The sequence below is a fragment of the Geotrypetes seraphini genome, chromosome 4 (assembly GCF_902459505.1).
Source record: "Geotrypetes seraphini chromosome 4, aGeoSer1.1, whole genome shotgun sequence".
Classification (NCBI taxonomy): domain Eukaryota; kingdom Metazoa; phylum Chordata; class Amphibia; order Gymnophiona; family Dermophiidae; genus Geotrypetes; species Geotrypetes seraphini.
In genome coordinates this window covers 83,754,044-83,778,646 of record NC_047087.1, presented here as the reverse complement: position 1 = coordinate 83,778,646, position 24,603 = coordinate 83,754,044, and the positions used below count along the sequence as shown (strand labels likewise).

General features: G+C 44.4%; 1 protein-coding gene across 1 annotated transcript in view; it reads left to right on the top strand.

Annotated features, from left to right (window-relative positions):
- Positions 1–4,347: 4,347 nt before the first annotated feature.
- ROBO2 (roundabout guidance receptor 2) overlaps positions 4,348–24,603 on the top strand; it is an 884,946-nt gene continuing 864,690 nt past the window's right edge. The window contains 1 exon segment of the mRNA XM_033941714.1: positions 4,348–4,966. Within this exon segment, the coding sequence (XP_033797605.1) occupies positions 4,912–4,966 (55 nt within the window). The 5' untranslated portion in view covers positions 4,348–4,911.

Genomic DNA, 24,603 nt, shown 5'->3' with positions numbered 1-24,603 from the left:
ATAAACAGAAAAATGTTTGTCCTGAGCACATTACTTGTATAAGTTGTAAAAGGGCAATTATTGTTTCCTGCAGCTTTGCAAAAACACCTAACACGTGTTTACTGCAGCAAAAAATGGCTCACCTTGAGGCCGGCTGAGGCATTCTTTGGTAAATTGGGGATGTGCATGCATTACATACAGTATAAAATTTATATTTTTAGTGCTGAAGGGCAGGTCTGGGGACAGAAAGGGCTGGATTCTGTATAGGACACCCAGTCTCAGCAGCCACCTAAGCGGCTTTTGAGAATCGCACATGAGCATCCTATATAGAATCGCGTCTGTCCATCTAACCATCCTGATTCTCTAACTGGTATTGCCATTGAGCTGATCGTGGAAAGGGAATCTCCTTGCTGCGATCAGCACAGCGGCCGCAGCAGAAAATCCCCCAGCTGTAAAGTCAGCCAGCAGGAGGGATGCCCAGTTTCTTCTGCCAGAACCCCCAAAGCCCCCCCTAATATCCACAGCAGGAGGAGTCCTCCTGCTGCCATTCCCTGAAGATCACCAGCAGAAGGGATGCCCACTCCCTCCTGCCAGAACCCCACCTGAAAACTAACACCCACCTGGATCCCCACAGTATCTTTTATGTGTAGGCCAGCCAGAGAGATACTTACTTCCTCCAGCCGGCCCGCCTCCAGAGAATGGCAGGCCTTCCCCTTCCTCGTGCATCCTGGGATGCACTGGGGAGGGGCCTAAGGCCATACCTGGTCCAATGGGAATCTTAGGCCTCTCTCCCCGTGCATTCTGGGATGCACTGGGTGTGGCCTAAGGCTCTGATTGGCCAGTTTCCTTAGGTCACCCTCCAGGGATGGGGGCACAAACTCAGGACACAGAAGGAATGGGGGGGGGGGCATAAACATGGAACACAGAAGGGAGGAAAGAAGGGGGCACTAACTTTGGAGAAAAGAGGAAGGGAAGGAATAGAAATGGAGAATTGATGGGCATGAGTGCTGAGTGAAAGGGAGATCATGCAAGGAAAGAAAGAGGAAAATTGGGCATAGAGAGAGGAGTGAGTGGGGAAGAGAAGGATGAGAGGGAGAAATGTTGGATATGGTGGTGGAGAGAGAACAGAGGGACAGATTGAAGGGGATGCAAGGGGGAGGGATGTTGGACATAGTGATGGAGGGAGAGATGTGGCATGGTAATGGAGAGGAGGTGATAGGAGAAATGGGCTTGGGGCTGGTGGGCAGTGGTGAAAAATGCTGCACATGATCCAGGGGATGAGAGAGGGAGAAATGTTGGATATGACAGTAGAGGGGGTGGTAGGGATGCACCCTGGATTTCTCTCTCTCTCTTTCCCCACTCCCTTTGCAACAAGGGAAGGAATGAGAGAAAGACAGATGAACAGTGAGAGAGAGCGGAACGCGTTGCCAATAGGGATGGAAGAGAGAGGAAGAAAAATTGGACTCATGGAGGCACAGAGAGAGATGTTGGTTGGGGAAGGGAATGAGGTCCAGAGGAAAGGAAGCGCACAGAAGGCAGAAAGAATGAAATATTGAATGACAAAGTCAGAAGGAAATGTAACCAGAGACTCGTGTCTTTATTTTGCACTATATTTGTCTATTTTTCTATAGTTGTTACTGAGGTGACATTGCATATTTTAAAGTCATCTGCCTTGACCTGTTTGAAAAAAAAAAAAAGAGAAAGCATATAAATGATAATTAACATTTTATCTGTGTACAGTGCGCTTTATGTTTTTTTTTTTAATTTTGTGGTTACCATTATGTATTGATAAGGTTATATTGTGTGTATATGAAAAATGAATGGAAGACATTGCATTACAATAAGTACTATTATTATGGGGTGGGGTCAGAGGTGGAGCTTGGGTGGGTCTGGAGCAGAGCTTGGGCAGGGGGGTACTCGGTTGATATTTGTTAGACTTAAGGGGTACTTGGGTTGAAGAAATTGAGAAACACTGGATTAATATACAGGCCTTCTTCCATATTTGTGGGTTCAGTGCTCGCAACTTTGCTTATTTGTGGTTTTCATCTCTCTGACTCCACCCCCGAGTGACATCATCCTAAGATGCCAAGAGAAAAGTTCAGCGCTTTGCTTCAGCATGGTCGGGCAAAAATTTGTTCACAATTTTTTGGTATTCATGAGCCAGCTTTGCCCCTAACCCAGAGGTGGGCAAATCTGGTCCTCGAGGGCCGGAATCCAGTCAGGTTTTCAGGATCTCCCCAGGATCTATTTTCATGCACTGCTCTCAATACATATTCATTGGGGAAATCATAAAAACCTGACTGGATTCTGGCCCTTGAGGACCGGAGTTGCCCACCCCTGCCCTAACTTCTGCGAATATGGAGGGAGAAGTGTACTGCCTTTCTGTGGTACAACTAAAGTGGTTTACATTTATTTAAAGACCTCCAAGACTTCCAGAAATATCTACTAGGTACATTTTCAATCCTTTGCTGTTGCTGCTATGTTCTATCACTAATATATACTTTGTGGCTCGATTGACGTTATGGTCATTTAAATGTTCACCTAAGGCAGGGGTGTCCAATGTCGGTCCTCGAGGGCCGCAGTCCAGTTGGGTTTTCAAGATTTCCCCAATGAACATTCATGAGATCTATTTGCATGCACTGCTTTCATTGTATGCTAATAGATCTCATGCATATTCATTGTGGAAATCCTGAAAACCCGACTGGATTGCGGCCCTCGAGGACCGACACTGGACACCCCTGACCTAAGGTTTACAGCTGTGTAACTAGCAAAGCCTGCATTTTTCCACGTAGCTTCGTGGTTCCGCTGATCGCACAGTTTATATATCTTTCACACAAGCCTGTTTCGCAGGATTAGGGAAACTTAAACTGACACAGCGGCCCTTAGGTTCACTGTCTGGACGAGTGTGCCAAGTACAGACAGCAGAAAATGTTGCGCCACCGTGAACAAAAAGCCTTTTTCCACGGCCATTTCAAACAAATGCAATAAAACTGTGCCGCAGCGCCAGTAGGGGGAAGTAGAGATTCATCTTCCGACTCCGGCCACGGCTCCCGGCGTGTAAAGCGTTCCCGTAAGTTTTAGCTCCAGTCACCAGAACAAACATCAAAACGCTCCTCGGGTCGCACGTGATCGGTGTGCACCCAACTCTACCCGTTATTGCAAGAAATATATCTGTACTCCCTTCGCCGCTCAAGCGGACCTGTTCGCCCTCCCCCCCCTGCTTTGCACACTTCTCCCCTACATTTCCTTCTCTCCGCTAATTGCGTAGGATGGATTTCTGTTTGTTTGGTTCTATCTCCCCCTTTTTTGGCGAGTTAAGTTTGAAATCCTTGCAACAGCAGAGCGTCGCTGTCCTCTTTACTGTCACCAGTCTTTTCAGGCTATCGGTGCAGCCGCGACTTCCCCCTACTTCCTACGCATTTACAGGTGGCGGAAGCGGACGAGATGCAGCGTCCCACCAACTTTTATCTAACGTAAGAATAGCCTTAGTGGGTCAGACCAATAGGTCCATCAAGCCCAGTAGCCCGTTCTCACGGTCACTAGTACCTGGCCAAAACCCAGGATCTTGTAATGCTGGAAAATATACATTTCTTGGAGGGAAAAAATAGGGGTGGGGGGAAGAGCGCTGCTTAACACTCGATTTCAAGTCTCTTTAGTGCTCACACAGGATGGTTCCCGCTCTCCTCCCCTTCCAGACTTGCCCGAATCCAGACCGCTTTGGCCATACCTTAGGTGCTCGCATGCTTTACAGCAGGGGGGGGGGGGGGGGGGAAGGTGGGCGTTAGACTGGAGAAAGGCAATGAATAATTAGGGAATGCTTCCACGAAATCACTCACCAGAAAATTACCTGCCTTGTTAAATAGGAAGCGGAGAGCGATGGCGCAGAAGTCGAGCTTCCCAGCAGTGCAAAATATAAGAAAATAAAAGTAAAAAAAGAGAGAGAGAGGGAGGAAAGGCAACTTCTTTAATGTTTGTAGGGGATTTTGTTGTTGTTTGTTTTCTTTTGGGTGATGTGACTGCCGTTGCCAGTGCTTCAGTCCGCACCTCCCTCGCCTCCTCCCTGGGCTGAACTCCTATCCCCTCCCTCCTTCCCCGGCTCCCGATCGTTTCGTGCTAGCAGCCCAGAGTCAGAGCCCCAGCGGGAGGAGGAGGAGGACGACGACGAGCTGCAATCTCGGAGTACCAGGGGCAGGGAAGAGGTGCTTAGCTGCTCGATTGCCACCCTCCATTGATCTGGGAGGAGGGGGGGACTGCAGGCAGATCGCGCGCTAAAGCGGAATTCTCCTCCTGCCTCGAGCAGTCACACAGCCGGCAGTTTCTGGGGGGTTGGGGTGGGTTTTTTTTTTTTTTTTTTTGGCTTATGAAAAGCAGAAACGGATCGGATGTTCTCAGCTCTAGCCTCCTTCGGTTTAGGGCGGCAGGATGGAAGTTAAGTGAGAAACTGGGCAGCCCCAGCTGATCCCGGTTTTAAGACGCCGTCTGAGCTTTTTCTTCAGAAGTTTGTTGTCTCCCCCCCCCCCGGCACTTTCTAGGACTTGGATTCCTGCTCCTGTGTTTGTTTCTCCCTCACTTGTGAACGGCGGTGGGGGAAATCCCTTCAGTCCTGGATTGCAATGAATTGCGAGGATTTTTTTTTTTAGATCTGCTTGACTAATTGGCTCGGCCGGACCGGATTTGTGGGGATTTTAGAGCTGATTTTCGGTGTCCTGGGCTCATTTGGATGGAGCTGCGTTTGACCGATGCAAGATCACCTTATGGTCACATTTTGGACTTCACTTCCTGGAAAGTCTAAATTTTGGACTTAAGACTTCACTTCCTGGAAAGTCTAAATTTTGGACTAAAAAAAAAAAAAAAAGAGTTCCCAAATTACTTGCCTCTTTGGCTAAGTGGGATTTGGTCTCATACTGTTAGCATCGTTTTTAATATGTCAGCATGGCTCTTGTAGCGCAATTTCTACTCTGCAGCTTCCTGTGGTCCCAGGTCTATGGTAAGTTCATTTCATGTTAGTCTGGGTTGAGTGGGCACCAGGGTAACAGTGAATTTAATGTATCAAGTTAGGCTTTGGTGAAGGAACTGCAGTTTAAAGCAGGTTAAGATGTTTCCACTATAGACTTCCTTCTCAGGTATTTATCAGAAACGTGTACTCCAGTAGAAAGCTAGGCAAACCTCTATTCTGAGTACAGTACTGGTAAATCTCTTGGGGGGTGTCAAGGTGCTCTTTTATTTGTAACTACTTCTGTAGTGGTCACAAGGTAAAATGTTTCATTATTTACCTGGAAAACAGACTGATAGATCAGTTAAAGCAGATTTTGGGGCTCCGTTAATGTGAATTATAACTCTTATGTGCTTCTGATGCTACAGGGAGGGTTCAGAGTATGCCCCCCCCTCCCTTCCACTATTTCCAGTCTCCAAGATGAAGTTGTCAGTAGAAAGGTGACTCCTGAGGTGAGAGAGCAAGCCCCAGACACTTAAGGATGTGAACAGGTAGTTGTCTCCATGCAGACCAAGGAAGATTATGAGAGGTGCTGGGGCTCTTAGCTTAGGGGTTTGGTTTCTTGTTCAAGTGTGCTTGCTATTTTTTTTAAATTATTATTTTAATATAGAGCGCCTTTAGTGTTCATTCATGGCGAGCAAAAGGGGCTGGGGGATTTCAGGTGGTACTCGGTGATTACAAAGTTCGGGGAAACGAGCAAGGGTGAATGAAACTTGATTTTGCAAAAGACCCATGGGGGCTATGCCTATACCTAGAACATTTGGTTGCTACATACAAAGTTATAATGCAATGACCCTTTTCTGTGAGAACGAAGAAATATGAATTCGTCTTTAGGTGGTGGTATTCAGGGGAGAATGAGCGTAATTAGGAATTATGACCCATACATACACCTTATGCCAGAAAGAGCTTTAAAGGCAAGACATATTTGTACCCACAAACTGTTGTTTTGATATGTAGGGGATGTTTGCAAATGATATATATCTATGTGTTAGTCTATGGGGACTATGTGAATATGAATCATGCAGAGGTATTACTGTAGTTTTTGGCTACACTTATTTGGGTTATTATAGTTGATGTCTAGGACAGGCTATATTTGTCTGCTTGAGGTCGCAAATGTTGCTCAGCATTTGCCAGCCAATTATATGATGTGAGGCCATGGAGAGGCAACCTCCCTGTTTACAGTGTTTAACAGGGTACCTTAACAAGGGCTTTAAGGGATGGGCTCATGTGCTATTATTGCAGAATCTGAAGTGTGGGACCTAACACTTTCAGCACAGGGGTGTTTAAAGGGCAAGATACCTGTTTTGGCAGCAGTTGTGAAGGCATGAGACTAGCAAGGGGAAAGTGATGTGCAGACTTGCAGTATTTTAGTAGGGAGGAGGAGCCTCCTTTTAAACTCACTTTTGCTATTAGCTATAGGCAACACTTCTTACCTCCTTATGCCCCAAGAGCACCTACCACCAGCTTGTTCAAGGCTAAGGGAGGGGACCTGTTACTAGCAGCAGTTATGGATAGCCTGGACTTGAGAAACAGCACTTGGCTTGTAAGTTGAGGAGCATCTCTAGTTTGCTTTCCGATGATGGGTTTTTTTTTTAACATGATACATTCCTACTGGAAAGCAAAGTTCCACGTTCCTTTTTATTTTATTTCTGTTTTGTTCTTGCTTTGCCTCTCCCAAGGGCATTCTTTGTTGAGTTGAGTTCTTTCACTGATTGATCATTAGAGAAGTATTTTCAGAAACCAAGTCCCTTGAACATTGCCATTCTGTTAATCAGTTACTACAGCTGGATGAGAAATTCAAACCTTATGCACCCTCTAGGACAGGGGTGTCAAATGTCGGTCCTTAAGGGCTGCAATCCAGTTGGGTTTTCAGGATTTCCCCAATGAATATGCATGTGATCCATTAGCATACAATGAAAGCAGTGCATGCAAATAGAGCTTATGCATAATCATTGGAGAAATCCTGAAAACCCAACTGGATTGCGGCCCTCGAGGACTGACATTTGACACCTCTGATCTAGGGCTACAGCTGAGTAATGAGTTATCCCTCATTTCACTGAGTGTGCCCTGGAATGATGTACTCTCCGTTTGCTTGGTCTAGAACAGTGTTTCCCAACCCTGTCCTGGAAGACCACCAGCCAGTCGGGTTTTTGGGATAACCCTGATGAATATGCATGAGAGAGATTTGCATATAATGGAGGTGAAAGGCATGCAAATCTGCTCCATGCATATTCATTAGGGCTATCCTGAAAACCTGACTGGCTGGTGGTCCTCCAGGACAGAGTTGGGAACCACTGGTCTAGAACTCAAGCTGCAGTTAGCAATAATGTATTCAAATCCACATCTGTCCCGTGATTTGTTCTGCCAAAGCATTTGCTAGATTTTGAGTAGAGATTTACAATCATCCCATCATAGGCACTCTGTAAATGAGGGCAGAGAAAGACCAGTTGGCCCATCCAGTTTGTACTAACTAATCGGACGTCAGAATTTAAGTTTCCTTACAGCAGTCTTAAACATTTTTTGGCATTCTATCTTTACTTTTCAGTAGAATGATTTTTAAATTTTATACCAGGCAGGAACCTGAATCTCATGTCAGGGAGCAACATTCTTGGAGCACCTGCGACATCCTGTGTCCCCCCCCCCCTATTGTGGCTGAAAACAAGTGTCTTTGTGACCCTTTTCTTTGTATAGATTCTGTTTTCAAGGGCTGGATTCAGAGCCAAGAATATCCTCTTTGTGGTGGACCAATAGCAGCGTGCATGTTGAATGTGTCAAGGACAATGAGAGGGGCACACCTTGCTTTTTCTGTTCATGCCTGTAGCACTGCCATTCCCATTTGTTTTATCATTCCCCTATAACAGCCTGCTGTATTATACCATAGCCTACAGTCAACCTGAGTGATGTTCATTGTAAGTCCGACTTGTGTCCGTACAGTAAAGGCTGAACAAACTACACTGAAGGATTCATTCTTTCTATAAATAGAATTCTCACCCTCTGCTCTTATGACAAGTGTATATTGCAGTTCACAGGGCCATGCCTACGAGTACCAGGAACAGACATATACAAATGATAAATATTGCACAGCACAAATGCAATTGTTAGGAAGTGTTTAAAAAAAAAAAAGCTGGTGTGTTGCAGGGAGAAATACAATTAAAGTGCTCACTGGAAGTGACAGAGTGAATCGGAGAAGCTTGGTGTTACGAAATGTAATTAATGTACTAGGCTGTTTGAAGATATATGAAACAAATGCAATTAACCAGTATGCCGGAACGACAGAAGGAAGACATAATTTATGCCTTGCTTTTCGTGAGGAACCCAACTAGAACCTGTGTTCTTATTTAACACTACAGGAAAGGCGGAGAGGGAAGAGAGTGGATCGCCTAATCTTGTCCCGAGTCCATCAGTGTAGTGTTGTAGAAAAAAAAAAAATTAATTTTGCAGGTTCAATGTCTTGCTCGTGTTCATGAAGCTGTTGAAATATAGTAAATACTGGGTGGCAGGATCACACTGCCTTTGGCCTTTAATGCTGTTTTGTGTTGCTGGTATTTATCGATAGCGCACAATATGATTACAAATTAATCAGCAATACTGAGTATGGAATTGAGAGATTTAAGATATATTTAAAATAAAATCTGTATATGATTGCCCTGAGATTTTTTTTTTCAAATTTTAACTGTAGTACAGAATTATACTGGTTGCTTTGAAACGATGCATATAAACTAGGAGTGAAGTGACATGAAGCAATTAATTGAAATGACTAAAAATACTCTTAAAGGGAGTAATTTTCCAAAACATATTTTTTTTTTTTGCACCTAGACCCTGTTTTGCATGTGTGCAGCAGACCTTTCACTAATGAGATGAAGATGATCCTAGAGAAGCTGAATAAAAGAGTTAGAGGGTCCCTGTCACTTTAGAAAGAGGAAACATTAGTAAAAGAGCAGAGTGCCTGAAGTAATGTGTAAAAAGTCCTGGCAGATAGGGGGAGACAGAGGTCAAGATCTAAACTAGAAATTAACAAGTCAGACAGCAAAAAAAGACAAAATAGACCCCAAATTGATTTTTTTAATTAAAATATTTTTTTAGGGGCTCCTTTTACAAAGCCGCGCTAGGGCCTTAACGTGTGGAATGGCGCGCGCTAATCCGCTAAAACGCTTAGCGCACCTTCGTAAAAGGAGCCCTAGGTGATTCTCTCCTCCCCCCCCCCAAAAAAAAAGGGGTCAGTATTCAGCCAATAGTGGTCAGCATTTTTTTTTTTTTTAAGTGCTTACTGCCAGTGGCTAAATTAGACCCAAATATATAATGCCAGACTATGTCCTGGCCCCAGCTTTGACCATACAAGCCGTTGGCAAATCTGGAAGTTATGTGGGTGCAGGGCCATTGCCAGTACCTGCAAACCTAACCAGGGAAAGCAGGATTACTTTTTATGCAGTCCTGTCTGCCCAGTTAAGAATATAGATACCGGCACTGAATGTCACCAGTACCCACATAATTTCCAGGTTCACCCTGACTCTGCTTTCAGACTGCCTGCATTGCCTAGATTTTGCCGTGGTGGTCTGATCTGATTAAATTTGGCAGAACTTTCTAGTTAAGTGTAGATTAATATTGGATGCCAGCCAGCTCAATGTGGTTTAAGCAGGTGGGAGCCTCCCTTGTCACCTTTAACCATGCTGAATATTGACCTCCAAGTATGTACAGTCCTTACTAAAGACAAAACCAACAGACAAGACAAAATGCTAATGATTATCTAAAACTAAAATCCCTGATCTTAGTTTGCCTTTCACAGTCATCCTCTGTCCTTTTCTTTGTGGTTTCCAGGTAGATATCCTTTTCCCCTCTCTATCTTGGAAGAGACAGCAGCTTCCTGTTTGGATTGTTACAGCAGCTCAGATAAGAGCATAAGAATAAGAGCGGTTAGACAATGGGTCCATCTAGCCTAAGTTCAGGTCACAAGACTCCATGCTATTAAACCCCAAGAATAAGCAGTGGCTTTCCCCAGGTCTATCTTAATAACAGTTTATGGACTTATCCTCCAGGAATTTGTCCAAACCTTTTCTAAACCCAGCTACATTAACGACTTTTGCTACTTTCTTTGGCAAACAGTTCCAGAGCTTAACTTTATATTGATTGAAAAAATATTCTTCTGTTTGTTTAAAATATACTACTGCTACTGCATATAATTTCTATAGCACTACACAAGAGACAGTCCCTGCTTGAGAGAGCTTACAATCTAATTGTCACAGGCAAACAGAACAAAAGGGGTAAATCTATACACTCTTCTCAGGTAGGGAATGACAAGACAGGATAGGGAACTATAGAGGGAATGACAAACTGATATGGATGCTTTATAAGTGGTTTGGAGTTAAGACTTGAAAGCAGCTGCAAAAAAGTGGGATTTTAGCATAGATTTGAAAACTGCCAGAAACGGAGCTTGACGTATTGAGGCAATTTGTTCCAGGCATATGTTGCAGCAAAGTAGAAGGGACGAAGTTGGGAATGGGCAGTAGAGGAGAAGGGTACAGATAAGAGAGACTTATCTGATGAATGGAGTTCCTGGGGAGGAGAATAGGGAAAGAGAGGGGAGATACTGAGCAGCAGCAGAGTGAATACACTTGTAGGTCAATAAGAAGAGATTGAACTGTATGCTGAAGCAAACAGGGAGCCAATTGACGTGAGGAGAGGGGTAATATGAGCATAATGACACTAGCGGAATATGATGCATGCAAATGAATTCTGAACAGATTGAAGGGGGGAGAGATTTAGCGGAAGACCTGTGAGAAATAAGTTGCAATAGTCTTAATACGAGTGTGGATGAGGGTCTTAGCAGTGTGCTCAGAAAGGAAGGATCTGATTTTAGTGATGTCATAGAGAAAGAAATGGCAGGTTTTGGCAGTCTGTTGGATATGTGAAGAGAAGGAGAGAGATGAGTCAAAGATGACCCCAAAGTTGCGAGCTGATTATACAGGGAGGATGAGAGCATTATCCACAGAAATAGAGAATGGAGGAAGAGGAGAGGTGGATTTAGGAGGAAAGTCTTGGCCTTGTTTAATTTTAAATGGCTGTGAGGCATCCAGGTAGCAATGTCAGACAGGCAGGCTGAGACTCAGTCCTGGATTTCAGGTGTAAAGAGGTAGATCTGTGAGTATAGAGGGTGATACTGAAAGCCATGGGAGGAGATTAGAGCACCAAGGGAAGAAGTGATATAACATAGACCCAAAACCCAAGTGAGGACAGTGCATCAATGAGTAAGTGTGTTCTACAGTGTAAAAAGCTTTAGATAGATCAAGGAGAATGAGGATGAAGTAGAAGCCATTGGATTTGGCCAGGAACAGGTCATTTGAGACTTTAACAAGAGAGTTTCTGTAGAATGAAAAGGGCAAAAGCCCGATAGAAGTGGGTTGAGGATAGCTTGAGACAAAAGAAACTCAAGACAATGGCGGTGAATAGCATGTTTAAGTAGCTTGGGTAAGAAGAAGAGGAGGAGGGAGACACGGCAATAGTTGGAGGGAAAGATAGGGTCCAGCGAGGGTTTTTTGAGGAGCGGTGCAACTACGACATGTTTGAAGGCGTCAGGCACAGTTGTAGTGGAGAGTGATAGGTTGAGGATATGGCAGATAGAAGGTATGACAGTAGAAGAGATGGTGATAAGGAGATGGGCGGGGGTGGGATCAAAGGAACAAGTAGTGAGTTTAGAGGAGGAAAAAAAATCTGCAGTTTCTTCTTCATTGATTTCAGAGAATGAAGAAAAAGTGGTAGGAGTTAACGGAGGGTTGATAGAGACTGGAGAAGGGAGAGGTGGAGATGAATTGGTCGAGAACTTGAGATTAATCTTGTGAACCTTGTCGTGGAAATACTCAGCCTTAGTCTGGGGAGAAAGCTAAGGGGTGGGGGGTGGAGATGAGGGCACTTTGTTGAGAGTTGAGTATAGCAAAGAGAAGGCGAGGATTGGATCCAAGAGAATTAGTCAAGTGGGTGTGGTCTTGCTTTGCAAGTGAAAAGGCGGGCTGGAAAGAGATCAGCAGGAATTTGAAATGCACAAAGTCAGCACAGGTATGGAATTTCAGCCAAAGACGTTCCACAGATTGGGAACAGGAATGTAAGTAGTGGATCGTGTGTTTAGCAAACTGTACAAATGTGAAATGGGAGCAGCATTTAGTACGTGCTAACGTGGTAGCACCCTTTGATGGAATAATGCACCTAATGTACAATGAAAGATTCTAGATGTATGCTTCTGTCAATAAAAATTTATTTTACCCATTGTACTGAGGAGGGGAGGGGGTGGCACAAGTGGGGGAGGTTGTGTGGAGGACACTATTGCCCCAAGCGCCTCTTACCCTTGCTACACCACTGCACACTGCCGTTTAGGCCAGGATTTTCTTGGCTTAAAAGTGAAAAAGACCTCGTCTCTTTTAAGAAAATTTTAAAAACATATTTATTTCAAGATGCATTTCTCATTATTTCTTTTTATTTATTTTTTTTCTTTCTCTTTTCGCCCCATTATTACCTAATGTGTTCTCCTTTTGATGTAAAATTTTAACAAATAACGAAATTTTAACTTTCCCCTTTCTTCCCACTATCTCCCGTTTGTCCAATTTGTTTGTCTATTGTCTACCCTATTTAAACTAAATGTATTACCACATTCTGATGGTTTTTTAAACTGTACATCGCTTAGATATTGTTATAAGCGATTCATCAAATGAAAATTAAACTTGAAACTTGAAACTTTGCACCTAAGTCAAACCATTCCCTAAATCCACCTCCCAAACTCCCCTAACCATGCCTACTTGCTGGTAGATGCCTCTTTGTAGACACCTGCCTCATAGTGGTAGGTGCCTACCAGATAATTAATTTTTTTAAATCATTTTTTAATAGCGCTTTCAATTAATGGTGCCGATTAAGCCAATTAAGAAAATTAACCCTCCTCCTTTTATGAAGCCGCATTAGGCTTTTTTATCACCAGCCGTGGCAGTAAAAGCTCTGATGCTCAGAATTCCTATGAGCGTCAGAGCTAATACCGCCATGGCTGGTGATAAAAAAGCCTAATGCGGCTTCATAAAAGGGGGCCTAAGTTAGGTGCCTAGGTCAGCTAAGCGCGCCAATCTAGGCACCCAGATTCAGGCACCGTTTCTAGCAGTGTATCGCAAACTGTGTGCCACAGCAGATTACGAGATCCTGTAGGCAGACAGCCGGTACGACTACTCTCCTCCTCTCCCCACACCTCCCCTCCTTCTGGATCCCCCAGGGTCACGGCCAGAGGGCCTCCATGCTTGCGCAGACATCGACGTGATGATGTCACACGTGTGTGATGTCATCGTGTCGATGTCCATGCACTTCCAGGTGCCTTCTGGTCGGGGCACCGAATTTAGTGTACCACTAGGCCGAAATGTTTGTGGGACACTGGTTTATAGAATCTGGGTCTATGTGCACATCTTGAGGTTTAAGCCACTAATTCTGTAACACAACTGGTGCCCAGCACTCCCCATCATAGCACCTAACACATGGCACAAGTGGCGTAGCGAGGGTGAGAGGAGCCTGGGGCGGTGGTGCCCCTTCTCTTTCCCCGTGCCTCTTTAACTTTCCGGCACGAGCATCATCACCAACCTGCCACCCGCCTCGGCGTCGGCTCTCCTTCCGACGTCACTTCTAAGCACGGGACCCGGAAGTGATGTCAGAGGGAGAGCTGATGCTGGCACAAGCAGCAGGTTGGAGTTGTTGGTCATGCCAAAAATTACAAAGATTAGGGGGGGGACACTCGATAAAGTTCCAGAGAAATACTTTTAAAATCAATAGGAGGAAATAATTTTTCACTCAGAGACTAGTTAAGCTCTAGAACGCATTGCCAGAAGATGTGGTAAGAGCGGATTGTGTAGCTGGTTTTAAAAAAGGTTGGGACAAGTTCCTGGAGGAAAAGTCCATAGTCTGTTATTGAGAAAGACATAGGGGAAGCCACTGCTTGCCCTGGATCGATAGCATGGAATATTGCTAAACCTTGGGTTTTGGTCAGGTACTAGTGACCTGGATTGGCCACTGTGAGAACGGTCTACTGGGCTTGATGGACCATTGGTCTGACCCAGTAAGGCTATTATGTTAGAAGTATTTTTTTTTTTTTGGGGGGGGGGGAGTGAAGGTGTGTGCCCAGTGAAGTAGGAGTGGGAATAGGAAGGAGCGGAGTGGGGTGTGGAGAGGAGGTCGGGTGCTGGGCCCCCCTCCACTAATACGGTGCCAAGGGTGATCTGCCCCCGCCCCCTTATTATGCCACTGTGTGGCACCCAATTATAGACTTATTCCCATAGTTTGTCATTCATTCACTCATCCAAGCTCCTCATATAAATTAAATCAGTACCCATTTCTTCTCCGGGTAGCTTTTCTCTTAGCACTAATTTCTTCTTTTATCTTTGCCTTATGTGCCATTCTAATGCATGCTCATATCTGATTCTACATTAAAATCTGAACTGATGAGGAGATACATTTTACAAATTGTGAGTTATATATAAAGCTCTTTATTTGGGTTCAGCCCACCGGGAGCCCTGTTTCTTTGTTTACTAAGGAGGCTCACCTGTTGCTGCATCTTTGCAGCCCAGGCAAACATTGTCTCCTGGGAATTCCCTCTACATCAGGTGCTTCTAACATTGTAAACAGAGAATGCTCCAGGGACCTATAATCTAACCTGAAAATCCTTAATCAAGTGCATCTGTACACTGTGATCGTAACTACTAACATTGGCAATACAGTGTGTACGTGTAGACTGAAATACTCCCACTCTTACTTCTCAGATGTTCTGCACCCATATAATAATGCTAAAAGTGTTAGATCTTGGTAGCCATAAAATGTAGCTGGTTTTATTGCCTTGCATTCTGCTTCCCAGGTTGCTTTGCTGCTCTACTTAAATGCATTTTTCAAGGTGCATTGTTGGTCCTTTTTAATTATTCAGGGATGCTTGAAACAAAATGTTCATTTGTGCTCTCTTACATTCCTGTAATATACTGGTTATCATTCAAACTGTACCGGCGTCTTCCATGTATGACTTGGGCACTTATTCTTGTTCTTAACAATAGCTTCCTGCGGTCAACCTACTGCCCTCACAGCACTGCCTAGCTATACTAGCAGGTACATTGGTGTATCACATATGTTATCTTTGGGCTCTGCACAGGTCTGGAGATGTAGCAAGCATTTTGTTCTATAAGCCTGTAATGAGGCGGGGACCCTGGTGACACTGACTACAAAGGAGTTTCTTAGCTGTAGGGGCTATCGCTACACAATCCCAGAGACAGCCGAGGAAAAAATTGTGATTCTCCTTAAATAATGCTCAGGGTTCCTTAAGACCACCCCAACTCAATAACTGCATTGGGTTAGAATTGGTGTAAAGCTAATGGTGTTATTTCTGTAATGTTTTGCTAGCTGTATTTCTCTTTTCTTTAATGAGAATTTATATTTTGCCAAACCAAGAGTTGTGCTTTCATCAGATTACAGTTAAAAGCATAGAACTAAAACAGACCTTATCTATCTATCTAATCTATCTAGATTATCTATCTAGTCTTCCTACTAAAGACATTTATTAAGGGCACATTTTCATTAAACCACTGCATGGCATTGGCAAAATGGCCAGCTCTAATACAGACCTACATTTAAAATTGTATTGCAGCTGGGAATAGTATGTGTTCTTGACCACAACAATGCCAAAATAGTGGGTTATATAAGTCAGACCTTTTTATCTTTTGAAGGGCCAAGCCAGTGCATTACAAAAGACATCCACAATCCTCTTCTCCAAGATCCCTGTCCCATTATCAAACTACCACCTCATGAATACTATCCCATTATCAGCTTCAGGGAGTTGGGGGCAGAGAATAGTTAGGCAATTGGATGGGAGTTGCTTATGAGAAAGGAGATTGACAGGTGAGGGATAATTTTTTTTACAGCATTGACTCTTTTAAATTGCTCTCCAAGAGCATCATGCCACACACATGCAAACTTTGTGGTGCCTTCTTTCCTTGAATAATGCAGCTTGCAAGGTACATTTATTTGTTTTGTAGAAGCCACTTAGTATGCTTTGTTTCTCAATAATAGTTTCTTGCACTATGGTTAATAAAAACCCCATGCATTAAAGGCAAATAACATGATATTCCCGTAAGACAGTGTAAATTGAAGAAGTGTATTTTATCTTCAGTCTAGTTAGCTAGGCTGCGGTTGAAAATTCATTTAAAACTTGCAGGCAGTAACATAGACATCTAGATTTAAGTCAGCTATCACTGTACAGTAATGGCCACAGAACAAGTCCACCTCTCTTAAATCAACCATCCCTTTGGACTTTTTTTTTTTCTTTTTTGAGAGGCTGCAGATTGCTAACCAACATTCTTAGTTTTTCCAAGCTACAAATGTAGTCACCTTATTCTTTCTTTCTTTAAAATATTTATATTCCACATGTTTCACGGTGGATAATTCTGCTGTTAGATTTATGTATTTATTCAATTTTCTATACTGTTCTCCCAGGAAAGCTCAGAATGGTTTACATGAAATTATTCAAGCACTCAGACATTTTCCCCTGTCTATCCTGGTGAGCTCACAATCTACTGTACCAGGGGCAACGTACCAGGGTCACAAGTAGCAGCGTGGGTTTGAACCCACAACCCTAGGATGCAGAGGCTGTAGCTTTAACCAATGCGTCGCACCACTACGCCATGATAGAAAGTCACTGCTCTCTCACCAGCCAGAGAGCACCTATTCCTTAAGACACATAGTTTTAAATAACTGCAATTTACTTGGATTTTAGGTTCAATTACCGGTATTTGCCTTCCCAAACCCAAACGTCAGTCAGTCTAGAAGGTTTACAATCTGTTTTAAGGTATCTGCTCACCTACCTATGTCACGACAATACAGATTAGAGAATGAACAGGGACGTTTGTCCCCGTCCCTATGGGACTCAATATCCCTTTTTCAACCCATGAATTCATGTCCCTGTCCCATTCCTGCAAGCAGTGCCTTAACCGCACAAGCCTCGAACACTTATGATTTTAAAGTGTTCCAGGGTTGTGCAGATGAGGACAGAGCTTGCAGGGACGGAGCAGGGACAGAACTTGTGGGAGGGGGAGGGGTGAGGGGGGGGGGGTTAGAGAGAGATCCAGCGGGGATGAGGAAAATTTGTTCCTGTTCATTCTCTAATCTGTACTAAAGTTGCTATTACCAATGTTAAAGCTCTGTGCCATGAAACAGTTTCATTCAATGCACATTGGGGTCCTACTACTACATTGGGGTCCTACTACTAAGGTGTGCTTATGGAATCAGCATGCACTAACTAGGGGTTTGTTAGCATTTAGCGTGCGGTAAATCCGTTACTGCACTTTGATAAAAGGAGCCTGTTGTTTGTGAAGCTCAATAGATGTCATGCCAAATTTTGACCCAGTGCACATTAAAAGCAAATTAACTGTGTGGCAAGCTCCATCTTTACTAGCAAGGTATCAGTGCCTCCAGAATGGGTGTTAACTTTCTCTCCAGAACATCTGGCCAGTAATATGCAAACTGACGCTCCTAGGGATGAATTTAAAAGTGGTGATAAACAGACTTAAAATAGCATCTCTTAAGAGTGGAACTCTTCTGGTGTAGTAGTGAAAGTCCATGCACATTCCTCCCCCCTGCCTGCACATGGTTGTAAAATGTAGAAAGTGAAAAAGTATTACAGCATCCCTTTTAGCTCTGCTTTGGCACCTGCGGTGCAGCCCTGGGAGAGCAGGAGCCAGCCTCAGCTGCTCCATGGTACTTACTAGCAGTAGTCTGTGGTACCATGGTGATAGCATTGTGAGATTACTACTTGAGAGGATCAGTCCCCGGCATTTCTCAGGATCTCTCAAGGATTGGCTGTTCTGTGCTTGGGGCGGACAGGGTGGATGTTGGGAGAGAACAGGCTTGAGCTGGGGCCCACTATCATGCACCACTGCAGTCAGAAACACTCCGATGGTCCTGACCACAACTCATGACAAATATCTATGAGTTTCACTAACTGAATTTAACCTGCAGGTTTAGTGAATCTAGGTTAAGGGTCAGTGAATCCAGGGGTAATTTTTCTTTAGTAAACTGTTGTGCAAATATGCTCTTTTAGCTCCGTTTTTTTGACTTGGCCTCCCAATTTGTACTCGAGACAAAAGAGGGTTCGATAGAAACATGATGGCAGCTAAAGGCCAAATGGCCCATCCAGTCTGCAGTAATCATTATCTCTTCCTCTCTCTAAGAGATCCCTCGTGCCTATCCCAGACTTTCTTGAATTCTTACACAGAGTCTCTATCACCTCTTCCAGGAGAACAGTCTCTATCACCTCTACCACAGCCTATCACTTCGTAATTTCATCCTATGCCCTCTCATTCCAGAGCTTGCTTTCAAATAAAAGAGACTCGACTCATGTACATTTACATCATGTAGGTATTTAAAATTCTCTATCATATATCCCATCTCCCACCTTTCCTCCAAAGTATACAGATTTAGATCTTTAAATCAGTTCCTATATGCCTTATGACAAAGTCCACGCACGTACCTTTCCTCTGAACCAACTCCATCCTTTTTATATCTTTTTGAAGGTACAGACTCTCAAATTGTATACAGTATTCTAGATGAGGTCTCTTCCAGTGGCGTACCAAGAGGGGGCGGTCCGCCCTGGGTGCACGTCCCAATGGGGTGCACAGCTGGCCACCCTCCCTATTTTGCCGCCGCTGTTGCTGCTTTCCTTAACCAGCAGCAGCGGCAGTAAACTTTAAATGAGGGGTGTCTGTGGCCCAGCTTGTGCTATCTCCGGCGGGTGTTTAGCTTCTGGCCGGCTTCCCTGCAGCAGTTTTTCTGCTCAAAAGCCGCAGCCGTCGGCTCCTCGCGCGATCCATGGCTGTTTTGGAAGGGTTTCCTCTGATGTCAGAGAGAAGGCTTCCAATGCAGCTGTGGATCGTGCAAGGTGTCGACGCCCACGGCTTTGAATGGAAAACCAACTGCAGCAAGGAACTGTCCAGAAACACTGTTGCTGCACAAGGCAGGGAAGAGAAATGTTGCTGCTGCTGCACAGGGAAGTGGTGGGGAGAAATGCTGCTGCTGCTGCACAGGGAAGTGGTGGGGAGAAATGCTGCTGCTGCACAGGGAAGGGAAGGGGGGAGAGAGAAATGCTGCTGCAGCTGCCCCAATTGGGGAGAGAGAGGGAAGGAGGGAGAAGGAAGACAAGGGAAAGAAACCAGAGATGCCAAGTCGATGGGAAGGAGAGAAAGGAAAGAAGGAAAGGAGATACAAGACCATGGAGGGGGAGGGGAAGGGAGAGATGCCAGGGCATGGGGGAGGGAAGGAGACAGATACAAGACCAGGGGAAAGGAAGGAAGGAGAGAGGGAGAGAAAGGAAGAGTAGGAGATGCAAGATAATGGAGGGAAAGGGGGAGTTGGAAGGAGAGGAGAGAGATGCCAGGGCAAGGGGGAGGGAAGGGAAGGAGATAGGGGAGAGAAGGGGGATGGTGATAAACAGACTTAAAATAGACTTAAAAAAGTGGTGATAAACAGACTTAAAATAGCATCTTAAAATAGCACCAGACCATGGTGTGGAATGGGAAGGAAGGAAAGGAGAAGAGAGAGAGATGCCAAAGCATAGGAGAGGGGCTGGAGACAGAAAAATGGACAGGGGTGAAGCTGAAATGAATCATGTACAAAGGAGAGTAGGGGCACAAGATATTGAAGGGATATAGAAAGAGGGAAGATGCCATATGGAAGAGAGAGAGCGTGGACAGTGGATGGAAGGGGCAGAGAGTGTGGGCAGTGGATGGAAGGGGCAGAGAGTGTGTGGGCAGTAGATGGAACGGGTAGAGAGAGTGTGGGCGGGCAGTAGATGGAAGGGGTAGAAAGAGAAGGCAGAAGTTGGGTGAAAGGGGCAAAGGGGGGTGCAGATGTTGCATGGAAGGGAGAGAGGACAAATGCTGTATAGAAAGAAGAAAGAGAAGATGATTAAAGCAGAAATGACAAAAGGTAGAAAGATTTTTTTGTTGCTTTACTTAAAATCAAGTAGTATTGTAACTGTATTGATAAAAATTTATAAATAGCAAATGGAAATAAAACAATTTTTTTTGGACTAAATCCCTTTTCTCAGGTGAGGACAGGATACCATAACAGCAGTATATTGTACTGTTCTGAAGAAAAATTTGGCCTCTGAAAGTTAATTGAAAAATGGATTAGTCCTATAAAATGGTATTTTCTTATTTCTCATTATTTGTTTTATTTCTATTGTTAATTTGCAAAGTGGTGATTGTTATGTACAGTAAACCCTCACGAATTCATGGTTCCGAATTCACGTGGTAAGCTAGGACTGAGGGAGCCGTTGGGTCTGTGTTCACGCGCCCCCCTCTCCTGCCGCTATTCTGTTCCAGCTCCCATGTGCTCTTGCACTGGGATTGTTCCGCTCCAGACACCATCGGGGTGCTCGGGTCAGAGAAGAATTCGTGTGGCAAGCTAGGACCGAGGGAGCCGTTGGGTCTGTGTTCACGTGCCCCCCTCTCACCTCCCGCTGTTCTGTTCCAGCTCCCATGTGCTTCTGCACTGGGATTGTTCCGCTCCAGACACCGTCGGGGCGCTCGGGTCAGAGAAGAATTTGCGTGGTAAGCTAGGACCGAGGGAGCCATTGGGTCTGTGTTCACGCACCCTCCTCTCACCTGTTGCTTGTCTGTCCCAGCTCCTGCATTGATTACAATACTCATCCAATATTCGTGGTTTTTCAGTGTTCGCGGTCACTCCGAGAACGTAACCCCCGTGAATTTCAGGGGAGTACTGTATCAGTTTTTTCAAATTTACATCTACTGGATTTATATTTTGCACAGTATTAGGGGACATGTGCCACTATATCTGTGGTGTTGTGGTGTTGCATTGTATGCAGAGTTTGGTTTCTTGGCAGTTCAGTTTAACTTTTGTCTACATATTTCTATTTTTAGTTTGTGATTATTCCATATTGGGCTAGGGTGTATCTCTGTTCTGTGTGTATGAAAAGGACATGGTTTTTTGTTGGCTTTAAATGTATTTAAAGGATTTGGCTTGTTTAGTTTTACAATGTATGTGTTGGTGTTCTAGTGCTCACTGCAGTGTTTAAGATGCTGCCTTTTCCTAGGTACACTCTTGTTGTGCGATATGTGGATTGTTACTAAAGATCATATTTTTCATATAGATGAGGGGAGTGTAAAAAAATGATGGACCCCGGGTGTCACATATGCTAGGTACACCACTGGTCTCACCAAAGTCTTATTGAGAATTAGAGAGCTGCACCCAGGGTCAGTGGAGGTTACTCTTAAGCCCCTTGGCCTTACAGTGATAAACACTGGGTTAGGGTCTTTCTATGAGTTAGTGAGTGGATTTAAGAGCAGCAGGGATTGAATGAGTAAGTGAATGGGGAAGTTATGACAGTTATGAGAATTGAGTGGATAGGGATTGTGAAGGGGTGGCAGGACTGAAAAAATGTGCCTGGTGCGGGGTGAGGAGCTGCATTTTATCCCACATATATTATGAAGTTTGAGGACTTTGAGGATGTGGACTGTGGAGCAAGATAGTCTTGTGTGTGAAGAGGGAGGGAGATGCAGGTGTGGTAAGGTAATAGTGATAAGTAGTGTGCGTAATGTATAAAAACAGATTTTGAAGCACCGCAGCTGTAACTGTACATGGATGCTAGCATTTACACCTGGTTTTAGCAGGCATACGTCTGGCATTTAAAGTTTGGGCACAGGAATCGGTTCCCATTTTTGAGTGTGACTTACAGAATCTCTCTGTACACGCATAAATGTTTAGAACTTCTGTGTGTGTGCTAGCAAGCCACCTAAGCAGAATTCTGTAAATTCCTACATAATGTCTATAGCAGGGGTGCCCACACTTTTTGGGCTTGCGAGCTACTTTTAAAATGACCAAGTCAAAATGATCTACCAACAATAAAATTTTAAAAAAAAACACAACGCACACTGTACGCATACAATTGTTAATTATCATTCCTATTCTGGGGTTTTTTCAAAGAGGTCAAAGGAGATGACTCTATGCACTGTCACCTCAGTAACAACCATACAAAAATAGACAAATACCCACCCCCTCCCTTTTTACTAAACCACAATAGCAGTTTTTAGCGCAGGGAGCTGCGCTGAATGCCCAGCGCTGCTCTCGACGCTCATAGGCTCCCTGCGCTAAAAACCTCTATTGCGGTTTAGTAAAAGGGGACCATATTGTAAAATATAGAGAGCAGATATAAATTCAGACACATTTTGATCACTAAATTTAAAATAAAATCATTTTTTCTACCTTGTCTGGTGATTTCATGAGTCTCTGGTTGCACTTTCTTCTTCTGACTGTGCATCCAATCTTTCTTCCCTTCTTTTAGCCTGTATGCTTCCTCTCTTCCTGACCTCATTCCCCCCCCCCAATGTTTTCTTCTTCTCTCCTTGCCCTCTCTTTCTTTCTCTCTTCATGCCCCCATTCTTTTTTTCTGTTTCTCTTCTTTCCTTCTGTTTCCCTGCCTGCCCTCTTTCTCCCTCCCTGCCCACCCACAAGCCACTGCTTCTGCCGCTGCCATCGGATAACAGGCCCCCAAAGCCGCCCGCCGCCGGCCAAGCTCTCCTTGCTTCGGGCCCACCAGCATTCCTCTCCCCGACGTCAGTTTTGCCGTCGGAGAGGAAGTTCCGCTGGCCAGAACTTCCTCTCCGACGGCACAATTGAGGTCGGGAAGAGGAAGGCTGATCGGCCCAAGATCGACATTTTGGGAAAAATGCTGCCGGGTCCTGCCTTTGAGGAAACAGAAAGTAGGCAGGACCTGGCAGCAAGAAGAGCAAATCGCAAGCTTCACTGACCTGTCTCCCGCTTTAGCCTGCGAACAGGGCTCTAACATGTGCGTGCCGGCTTCCCTTCTTACCCCCTCCCCCTCCCCGGACATAACTTCCGGTTTCAGAGGGAAGCGAAGGGAAGCCGGTACAAGCACATGTTAGCCCCCGGAGCATAAGTTCTCCAAGCTTTTTTTTTTTTTTTTTTAAATGTTGAGCAGCGGAGGCAGCAGCAGAATTCAGGAGCAGGCCAGTCAGGAGGGGAAAAAAGAGAAGGGAAGAAGGGAACCCGTTCCGCGATCGACTGGGGTCGCCTGAGCGAGCGACCTGTCGATCGCGATCGACGCGTTGGGCACCCCTGGTCTATAGCATGTATTTGTAAAGTGGCGTGTGCAGGGGTGGAATGTGGACAGGGTATGGGCAGGGATCCCACCTAACACAGGTAACTTACAGAATACTATAAATTAGCACTTGTCACTGCTGTACTTGGGCAAGCACACACCAGCTTTATAGCTGTCATAAATGTGAGTGCCTGAATGTTAGGTCGATACTGATTGGGTTTTGCTAATATTTTATCATGGGAACTACCATTTTCCCTGAAAATAAGACCTATTCCGAAAATAAGCCCTAGCATGATTTTTTTAAAGATGCTCCTAATATAAGCCCTACCCCCAAAATAAGCCCTAGTTAAGATAGACTCCCGAAGCCTCCCCCCCCCCGAATATCCCTGACACTCCAGAACTCCATCCCTGACACTAGAGCTACCTGATTTGCTGAAAAAATCCCACCCTTGCTGCTTTAGGAGGTCTCGGAGCGGAGGTATGTCAGTCTTACGGTGGGAGAGTTGGTGGGGTTCTGCTGCACAAGGGGATGGGTGAGAGGAATGATGCTGCACATGGGGGGGGGGGCGAGGAGAAAGGAAAGAGGAATAATTGGGGTAGAGGAGAGGACGAGAGAGATGATTGCTGTACATTCCCAAAAATTAGCCCTAGTGCGTTATTTTGGACCCAAAATTAATATAAGACACTGTCTTATTTTCGGGGAAACACGGTAGGGGTCATGGTTCTGATATGGAATAGATTCCTACCTTGTGGTACTTAAATAGAGGAGCCCAGTTAAAGAATTAATTCAAAGAGGGTTAATTCCATAAACTGGGTGTTAACATGCACCAGTTACAGGTGTCCATGTTTACAGCAGAGGTGTTCAACCTTGGTCCTCGAGGGCTGCAATTTAGTTGATTTTTCAGGATTTTTCCATTGAGGTCTATTTGCATGCACTGCCTTTGTTACCAATTCCTTTACGGTACTATACCTGAACTATTCAAGAATAATATGACTAGCTATCTACCAAACAGATCACTACGCTCTGAGAATTCAGCCTTATTAAAGGCAAATGTTAATCCAAAATACGTTGAGACCAGCTCAGTTACCTTCTGTTGTGCAGGGGTCAAATTGTGGAATTCACTTGTAAGTCAAATACGGAAATGTGGTGAAAAGGGCACATTCAGGAAATTACTTAAAACACAATTGTTTGTAAATGCCTTTTTCTAGATATTGATTCTTTATGATTGCTGATCTCTGAGAACATAGAAACATAGAAATTGACGGCAGAAAAGGGCCATAGCCCATCGAGTCTGCCCATACCAATGACCCACTCCCTGACTTTTACTCCCCTATAGATCCCATGTGAATATTTTCTGTATTATACGTGAATATTTTCTGTATCTCTTTTCTGTGTCTCTTTTGGCATTGATTTCTCTATTGTTGATTCTCTGAGGATTTGTATATTTACGTTTATGAGTTTTTAAGTTTTTTGTTTTATAAATTTATGTATTATCATGTAAACCGT